Source organism: Lygodium microphyllum, chromosome 3, assembly GCF_053477565.2.
Source record: "Lygodium microphyllum isolate KBCC chromosome 3, Lygodium_microphyllum_v1.1.10, whole genome shotgun sequence".
Lineage (NCBI taxonomy): Eukaryota > Viridiplantae > Streptophyta > Polypodiopsida > Schizaeales > Lygodiaceae > Lygodium > Lygodium microphyllum.
The window spans coordinates 63396016-63406055 of NC_141137.1; the positions used below are offsets into that span (position 1 = coordinate 63396016).

Here is a 10040-nt window from a genome sequence, read left to right on the forward strand (position 1 = left end):
AAAGGGCATGAAGATTCTTTACCACGAGGTAGAGTGAGACATCTGGATTGACCATTGTATCTTTCAAAATGCCAATGAACTTGATTCTCTAGGTCTTTTGCACAAGGATGAACAATTCATTCTCATTGCTAACAAAAAACACTTTTCTTATAAACAATAGAAGAGAATATAAATCAATAACTTAATAACATATGCAAATAAAAATGTGATTAGTCTTTTGAAAGACACGTCGTATTTCTCAAACTTCATTTTCATAGTTTCAACAAAAAAACCACATTGCTATCTACTTTTTTGAAATAAACTCAAGCTTAAACTATGATGGAAACGAATTGTACTACCATAGATGTCCTTGGAAAATGATAATACAACCATTGAGTTATTATATTTAGATAAGACATGCCCTAAGAAGTCCCTATCCAACTAAAATAATGGCAAATCCAAAAATTTTATGATACTAGGTTGAATGTGAAAATTATTGACCTTACTCAAACCAACATGCACACACAACACAATGTTTTCAAGAGGATTTGGTATATTTATTTGTAAGAGAATGAAATTTTATTAGTCTAGGATATCATCAATCAAAAAGATAATAAGCCATTCAATCATAACTACCAAAATTGTCATAAACATTTAGAAACGAAACATTAAAATATGTTTCATAAGTTTTTTTCAAGAGGGAGTAAAATAAAAACATGAGTTTTTTTATACATGGGTTTTTTAATAGTTTTAATTAAGAAAAGAGATCTTAAACCTCTATGAAACTCTCTTAAACAAAAAAATACTAATCAAAACTAACTAGTAATACATGAGAATCAATTGACAATAATAAGTTGCATATCCATGATCCATTATTGACTAATGTCAAAGTTAATCTTTAGACAAGCTATATTATGGTTAAGACTTCAAAACATTAAGATTCATACATATCACATACAAAAATTTTGAAATAAACACATAAATAGCTTATATACAATATGGATTGAGTCCAGTTACAATATCATGATTCTCATTCCAAAACAAACTGACAAAATATCAAAATTCAAAATGAATCATAATATATCATAAATACCTCGTAAATGAGACTAAAGTCATATAATAATCAACTCTCAAGACAAGAATAGAATCCAGATGCTAGGTTGGCAAAGTCCAATAGCTAAACAAGATCCCATAAAAGTAAGTATGTCATCCAAAATCTTGAGTCTTTACGAGTCTTTACTCAACATGATCGTGCTTAACATTGCCCAATAGTTTAGACCCATGTGTTTGTGTCCCCCCTTTATTTTTTAAACATTGTTTTTTACAGTCAAAAACATTTCTTACTTTAAGAAACGTTTCATAAGTTTCAAACTCAAAGAAACGTGTTTCTTAGACCTTCACATTAACTAGACTATAGAGGCTGAGTATCACTCGTTGCCAAGTAAATTTTTGCAAATAACTACCCTACCCATCTTGTTAAGCATTGTTTTAGACCACTGAATTATTATCTATTAGATAAGAGTTCCTACATTCCAAGGATATCCAGATCTCTGCAGGTTGATATCCACTAAGAAATCAGATGTAAGCCAGGCTGTTTGAACATACTTTTACATTACCCAAGTCCTGGTCTTTTTAGAGTGCCCAAAATCATGTTATGTGCCACCCCATGCATAAGCATTACTCTGGAAATCATACAAACATTTATACATAGGAATCATCCACCCTTACATAATAACTTTTCCTGATTTTCAAAAATAATCTGGACCACCCACTGGGAGGAGACCTGTATTCTCAAAAGGTGCAGGCTTTTCAAAAAGAAAAGACCACGTTTGAATGCAAATAAAGATTGTGTAAACAGAAAATTTGAAAATCAAATGAATAGCTAGATTTTAGGATACCAGATTTCTCAACCTATGTGTACATTTGCTCCACCTGGGCTAATCACATTGGGCCTATTACAGCCTCACCAAGCTCTATTTCCCTACCATCTCGTGACTCAAGAAAAGTTAACCAACATTTAATCTTTTCCTTATGAGGCCCTTCTTAGCCCATCCACTGAGGGGCTCCCAAAAGCAACTTTGCTTGAGGAAGCAACCATTGTCCCACGTGCTAGCGAGCATGGACACTATGACAATTGTTGTTTTTGGAAAATTGAGTGTTGAATTTGAAGAATACTTCTTCCACAACAACACCACAGGGATGCTGAGTAGGAAGATTGACCATTTGATTTTACTGCTTGGAAAAAGGTTTCCAAGCTCCAAATCATGTGGCATTTCTTAATATGTAACCTTTCTTGTTCTTGTAGGAGCAGCGAGCCACCTCTTAAGAGCCATCATAAAGAACCAGGTACCTTTTGAAGATTTTTCTTTAATCATAAGCATTAGAGAAGCACTCAAAATGGTCTTCAAAATTTGTGCCTGTAAACCTTTATAAAACCCCATGGGACCTTCCTTATTCCATATAATATGGATGGCATCCACCATGGTCTTCCGTGACCTCCGTTTTTCAGCTGCTCTTTGCTGACCATCATCTTCAGAATCAGCAGCTTGTAACAAGACTTTGCATCTGTTGATCCAGAAAAGATTGAGCATGCATGGGCTAATTATTGACTATTTTCCAAAGCCACATCATTCAGCATTTACCTGATAGCAGGATATGTGATAACAGTAGCTACAGTCTTTGACAAAGCTCCCAGGAGAAATGCAGATAATGCTGACAAAACAATTGGTGCACCATTTCTTCCGTTTCTTGGAGTGCTAGAAGCAGGGTTCTCCAGATTCTGTGACCTGATAAGTCGGCCCTTCAACTGCTCATAAACTGTATACTGGGAAAGGGCCCAATGAACAACATGAGACAACATATTCTTTTGAGATGTTCACTTCTTGAGATAAAAGGAACAAAAAAAGCATATACAACAGAAAGACCAATATACGGCAACGATACAATAATACCTGTATAGCAGGATTTGATGTTAAAAATAGGGAAGCACCAATGCCATCAAAAGCTTCTCTCAAATTACCATCAGTGAGAGTTTTCCACAAACCCTTTGACTTTCCAAAAGAACAGGTCTGCATTCGAGCAGAAGCTGTATCCAAAGGCTGTCAACAGATTATGGACACTTTTTAAATGCCTGTGTGCATTTTCCTTAAATTCTGCTGAACTCATATGTCAAAAGAACAGATCAAGAACAGCTCGCAGCCAGAAAAATAAAATATTGAAAGCTTTCCTTGTTAATATGTACTGCGGATGTTTGACCCCATCCATTTTCTCCTTTAAAAAATATCATCATGGACAGACAATTGAAGGGAATACCTTTTTTCTTGTGCTTCTATAATCTAAATCAGTTGGCCGAACACATAAACAAGGAACAAAACACTTATTTAATATATCATACAGATATAAATCCATACTACATATTCATGTATACAGATACATTGGAAGTTTATGTCCTTACACAATGTTTATATGTAAGTGTTTCAGGCTCTTTCAGCTGTTTAGCATTTCACAGGCCCCAAACATGTTATATGCCCTTAAACAATGGCATATCTGCCTCAAATGGCATTTCACTCCACCAACCACCTAATGCTATAACAGTTCTAATGCACTGCTGTTTTCTAAGCTCTCCTAATAACCTATAATACATCTGCCTCAAATAGCATTTCACTTTACCAATCCCTAAAACGCTCTTGTCAGCATGGAAGGGGGGGAGGGAGGGAGGGGGGGCGGGGGGCACGTTCCTTACACAATGGCACATCTGCCTCAAATAGTATTGCACTTTACCAATTCCTAAAACGCTCTAGCTATAATGGTTGTTAAGCTCTCCTGTTTTTTGATTTCTCCTAACCCTGGCTTGCATCCAGCTGCTACCCCAAATTAAAACGTCAAGTTTTACCACAATACTTTTGTTCCTTCTATAACTTGAACATAAGTTCGAGCTTCACATATGACATCAATGCCAAGTATCAGAAACCTGTCGTCATTGATGACAGTTCTACCATCATCATCAAGGCTTTTGTACCACTATCATCTATGAGTACTAGTACTATATGATACCCAGGGACTATAAATCACCACGCAGCAAGATGTTCCCCTTGCACTGCCTGCAAGGGTTGTTAGCAGATAAGAGAGAAGAGCCTTCTTACCAAGGTGCCAAAACAGACTGTATAAATGATTCAACCTTTCTAAAATGGAGGGCTCTCACAAAGAAATCTAGGAACATAATAAATACATGTGGTGTTACTGATCATAGAATGTTAAAAAACAGAACTCTGCGAAGGCAAAAGTGAGAACATTAGGAGTGAACTTTGCCATTTTTCGACCATGCACTTAATCAATGGTTTCTTCTAAGTATGGATTTGATAAACATGCCGGTCTCGCACTCAAATAAAAATCTCAAGAATATCTAATAGCTGCTAGAACATCAGAAGTATCAGGTATTTTGATTCATACCTGTGTAATGATAACTGTACAAGCTCCTGCAGCAGCAGCCACAATTAAATTTGCACCGGTACCCATTCTTTTCTTTTGGCTTTTCCTCAAGTAAAAGTTCTTGATATAGCTATAGCTAAAGAAATATACAAATTGTGAAATGAAAGATTGCAAATTCTTTGTGCCAATGCCTTGGTAAAGTCCAAGCAGTTGCCTTGATGATATTGCTTCTCTAAGCACATCGAGGGAAGAGCTGCAGTTAATAAACAGAAAGCAAGCTTCAGGAAAATAAGTAACTTAAACTAACACGCAGTGTTTTCATGACCCAAAAAAGAAATGTCATTTTCTTCTCTGAAGTAGGAATTTTGTGTTGTAATGTATTGCAATCTTCACATTGGTAAGGAAAAAGGAATCCTATCTAACGTGCATATGGGGATTGTATAGGGGCTGATTTTTTTGCATGCTCAAATATAAGACTAGGGTAGATTTCATTACTCTTTAATTGAATATTTGAAACAGGTGTCCAAAAGTCTATTGGTTGTGTACACAAGCTGCTACTTACAAATGCATCTTATGATAGAAACTCCACATCAAGACTTCAGCATTAAATACACAAAGCTGTAAATACACACTTTACAAATTACCACTCAATCTTGGACAGCTAACACCTGATTGGACCCTAAAATGACCAGCACTGCTTGGGCACAATTTTCCCCTTGATTGTACAACAATCCAAGCTCAAATTGGGTCTTCAATCTCTTGCATGTGGGCCATAATAATTGGTGAATGGGCTTCCCCTAGCTTCAACTACAAATCTCTTTGCCTTGAGCTGCAACACAAGTGTTGGGTCTTTAGTAATTGGGCATGGATCTCAAGGTGGCTATGCAAATCCTGATTTCTGCTGTGAATAGGATTTTAGCAGCAATTGCTCTTCACCACAAACTGGAAATTGCTAAGTATGGCTGAGGGATTGTTAAGAGGATGAGAGAGGAAGATGTAGAGAGAGAAAATCGCTGAAAGGAGCATCTTTTGATTGGTAGCTCTGATGGCAATTTGATGGCACCAACAGCTTCAAAAGGGGGGTAAAACTGCAATGCTACTGCCGAGCCCTCCTCTTACACCACTGCCTCTCACTAAGGTGGAGAAGGAAACATACCACCCCCCTCCTGTTGCACTACACGATCATCCATCACCTCTCTAAGAGCTCATCCAATGGCTCTTTCTTCCTCCTCCAACCACTAAATGCTAGAATGACCCTCAGTCCCTCCTCCAATTTGCATGGGAAATTTCAACAATAACAGCCTGTTTTGCCACTTGGCAGCTTTCCAAAAGTGATTTCCAGCTTTAATTAATTAATTTTCAAATTTTAATTTCTGAAAATTAGTTAATTATTCTTTTGACCTTGCCCAAGAATTGGCTCATGATCATCCACAATTAATGTACTAAACCCCATGGAACATTTAATGTCCCTACATTAAATGGCCTTGAACTTAGCATAAACTCATCAATTAATGCCTAGCTAGTCCCTCCCATTGACGTGCAAGCTATGGGTCCAAATCACCATGGAGAAATCCATGACAATATCTAGAATGTGAGAAGCGATTGTCCTAGAGTTAGAAGGGCAGATAATACTTCTCAATCCCATGCTTTTTCCAATGAGCTTGATTTTGATGCATCATCTTCTCACATTCAAATTCCATCCTTTTACATTCAATTCCCACCCATTGCACCACAAGCTCCAAGAGTTTAAAATGACTGAGAGGGACTACTTGAAGGTCAAATTGGCTTAATATCCATGATTACCTGCCAAATTTGCCACCACTCAAAGTTACATGATGATCAAGTCACTCTATTCTTGAATAAGCTGCACCTAAATATTCCAAGTTGATGCAAAGAAAATCTCAAGGTCCTAACTACCCACCTTCTATGAATTTGAGTGCCAATTCTTGTGTTTCGTAAGTTTGTCTCACCAAATCGAGGAGAAGCCACCCTTACCATCTTCAAAGGGACCCTAGTTTCCACCCCTCGAATGGGGAGGGGAGGGAGTGGGAAGAACAAGACCAGAAAGACAAGTGAGAAGCAAAGTAGTTCCCTATCATGACTGAAGCTGGTTTTGCAAAATATCCCAAAGAGGATTAGGTTTTGCCAGGATTGTGAAAAGGGAGATCATTTTGATGCTCAATGTTGAGGCCAACAAAGCACAACCCAAAACCACTCCTACTTAGACCTCAAGCCCTATCTGATATTGGCAACCCCTCCAGTGGAGATAGAGCCATAGCAACACCCCCATTCCTCAACATTCAGATCACTGCCACAGCCCATGCAGACCCACAGGTCACATGGCTACTAGACTACAATGCACGGTCCATGCCCTTCTCAACTGCAACAGGGAAATCCTCAACATTCAGATCACTGCCACAGCCCATGCAGACCCACAGGTCACATGGCTACTAGACCACAATGCACGGTCTATGCCCTTCTCAACTGTAACAGGGATGTCGTATTGGCCTCATGGACTATTGATGGACTTCGGTCCACAAGCCCAGTTTGTCTCCTCAGTGGCCCAGTTTGATGAAAAGCCATTTCCTAGCATGGCAATAACTTTACAAAGTACTATTTCTAAAGGAAAAAATTTATGTAAAATCGTTGCCTGATGAGCTCAAGAAATGTGGTCATTGGTGGACCCTTTCCAATCACAGATTGTGACCAAGCAGTTGCCAAGTAATGGGGGAATTTGTGAATAAATTTTGCAGGATAATAAACTATTGCGCATGCACATCCACATTTGCAGGAGAATGCCCAAACGACCTATGCTAGTAGCATTCACATCCCATTTAAACAGACTGCTCAGAGAGCACACTCTGATGCAAATTTTCATACTTTATTTAACACTCCCTCTTCAGCTACCTTTTAAGTCTGTGATTTCCCTTTTTAGCATGATTTGAACTCCAATGTGAAGCCACCCCGCACCATGCGTGATTGGTTGCGATTAAGATTATCACAAGTGTAGCAGGCATAATGACAACCAAAACATATCCCTTTCTATAAGATGTTCAAATATATTTGTCTATGGGCCACTACTTTTAGTGAAAGGGCAGAATACATGGCCCAGAACAATATAAATTGATTACTCACCCAAGACGATTCGTACTCGCAATACATAGTATGCATGCCCCAGAACAATGACAGTTAGAATAACCTTTTACTTCATGTCAAAAGCTGTTTAGTCGATTTCCATGGGGTTTTCTTTTACATTATATATTTTTCTATATCTTAAACTTTTAATTTTTGATTTGGTGGTTGCCACATGGCATGATGTCAGATTTGGCTTTGCAAAATCCACACAGTGCTGACCAATTAATGATCGCTTACACAGAATCATCCATATCCACAACATATTCGCAATACTATGCTGACCAAGTAATGATCACTTACGCACAGGATCATCCGTATTCGCAACATATAGACTAAGGCTAGAGTTCTAGGCTACCCAAACCGTCGAACAAAGACACAAACCCTGTCACGAAACAACAGTTCAAGTTGACAATCTATCTCTGATTAGGTATTGTCTTGCATCAGCTCAGAGGTCACACCACGGGCATCGAGCTGATAAAAATCTGCCTTTTGACTGCTGGAAAATCCAGAAGACTGAAAGCAGAAATATGGCCCTAGCACCTATCACCGTTAACACATAACAATCACTTTCTTGATTCATCAAATTTAAGGAAAACAAGAAAAAAACCTGTATTTCCGAGAATCACCAGTACGAGCTTCAGCCTGGTATTTGGTTTTGCAAGTGTCCAGAGGGTAGAGGATGGATGTGCTCACAAGGCCTCCAACAGCGCCTGATGTGGCTTCTGTCAGATCTTCGAAGCTCAATCCCATGGCGTCCAAAGATCAATTCAATTCTTTCGACTCCTCTTGCTTCCAATGGCAATCACAACTCTTCTCAGTTCTCTTCTTATTTCACGTAAAACTCTGCAATAAATTAGCAAAAGAAAGGAGGCGAATCTGGGACCTTTCCTGCAGTACTCTCTGAGCTTTGTGATTGTTCCGATGAATCTGAGAGAGAGAGAGAGAGAGAGAGAGGGGCACGGATCATCAATGACGTCCCCCTCCTTTACGTCCGAGAAGCTTTTTCACAGTGAACAATTTCGAGGATCTAAATTTGACCAGGTGCCGCAAATTTATAGCCGCGCCACACGCAGTTCATAGTCGGCTTTATTGGATGAAGTACATGCTATGTCATATTACATTAATGAATTGTAGCTCCCCCAGCCATGGAGAAGCCTCGCCCACCAATAGCCCCTCCACATGCCAATTCGCTTGAGCATACTCCAGTTGATGCAGTTTGCATAATAGATGTGTCGAAGTGAGCAATCAACTCTACTTCATTGGCCATAAAACTACCATGGATTGGAGCAATTTACCTCGTTAAGCATGGAGCCACCACACATCTTCACGCAGTCATGTTCTAAGGTCCACTGCACTCATTAGCATTATGTTTTATATGTGGCAATTGAAAGGAATGAACCTTAAAGTGAAAGCAAGAGCTATGGTGGAAGGAGCAAGAGCAAGAGAGAAAGACACAAGATGTGGGAACTCCAACAATCACAATGTGTAACCGGCTTTCCCTTTATTCAAATGGCATTGAAATAATAAAAAAGAAAGTGATACTAATGAGCACCTGCCACCTACAGTGTATAGCTGTGCGAGTATGTGGGTACTGTCAATGTAACCAATATATGAGGCAACTAGGCACAAGTGCCTTTATCCTCAACAACCTCCCACTTAAAGGCAAATGTGTCCCTGGTGAGGAGATCAACAATAAAAAAGTGACAAAGTACAATTATACATAAGTACAATAGGATGAGAAAAGACTTTGTATGCCCATTAACTTCCTAAGGAAGGAAAAACTCTCCGTTGAGAGACTTTTAGTATACAAATCTGCAGGATTTTGGTCAATTAAGATATTGACAAGCTCAATGGGGTTGTCCTCAATGACCTCTCGAATAAAGTGTTAACACATCTCAATGTGCTTTGTCTTTGCATGGGAGACCAGATTCTTGGCCAATTAAATAGCACTCATAGAATCTGAATGCAATATAGGGACCACATTGCTAATGCCAAGGTAAGCCATCATATGGCCTAGCCAAAGAGCCTCCTTATAAGCATCAATGGCTACAACATACTATACCTTGTAGTAGATAGGGTTGTGCATTTCTACACCTTGAACATCCAAGAAACAGCACCTCCAATAAAGGTAAAGACATAGCCAATGATAGACTTCCTACTGTTTGCATGTCCTACATAATTAAAGTCATTGTATCCCATGACTCTTGTATCTTGGCCACCATAACATATGCACATAGTTATTGAGCATTTCAAGTACCTCATGATACCCTTAATAGCATCCCAATGCCAACGGCCAAGTATAGCCATATAGCATGCCACAACTCCAACTAAAAATACTATATCAGGATGAATGGCTATCATGGCATGTATCAAGCTGTCCACCACGAATGTGTAAAGGATCTTGGCCATCTCAGTATTTTGCTCATCAAATTATGGATAATCGGCCTAACTAACCTTCACATGCAAATGTAGAGGACAGCCAATAGGCTTAACATCAT

At 38.8% G+C, this 10040-nt stretch overlaps 1 protein-coding gene across 1 annotated transcript; it reads right to left on the minus strand.

Annotated features, from left to right (window-relative positions):
• Positions 1 to 1638: 1638 nt before the first annotated feature.
• On the minus strand, positions 1639 to 8587 carry LOC148038422 (peroxisomal adenine nucleotide carrier 1-like). The gene is made up of 5 exons (XM_087671754.1): positions 8150 to 8587; positions 4429 to 4660; positions 2931 to 3077; positions 2622 to 2803; positions 1639 to 2544 (listed from the first exon to the last, which is right to left on the minus strand). Exons 1-5 carry the CDS (start codon positions 8290 to 8292, stop codon positions 2256 to 2258), a joined length of 993 nt encoding a protein of 330 aa, XP_087527880.1. The 5' UTR covers positions 8293 to 8587; the 3' UTR covers positions 1639 to 2255.
• Positions 8588 to 10040: the final 1453 nt, after the last annotated feature.

Coding starts and splice junctions, on each gene's coding strand:
- LOC148038422 (XM_087671754.1), bottom strand. CDS start 8,292: ATGGGATTGAGCTTCGAAGATCTGACAGAAGCCACATCAGGCGCTGTT. Junction 3,078..4,428: donor GTACAGTTATCATTACACAG/GTATGAATCAAA, acceptor ATCTGTTGACAG/CCTTTGGATACAGCTTCTGC. Junction 2,804..2,930: donor CATCAAATCCTGCTATACAG/GTATTATTGTAT, acceptor GCCCTTTCCCAG/TATACAGTTTATGAGCAGTT.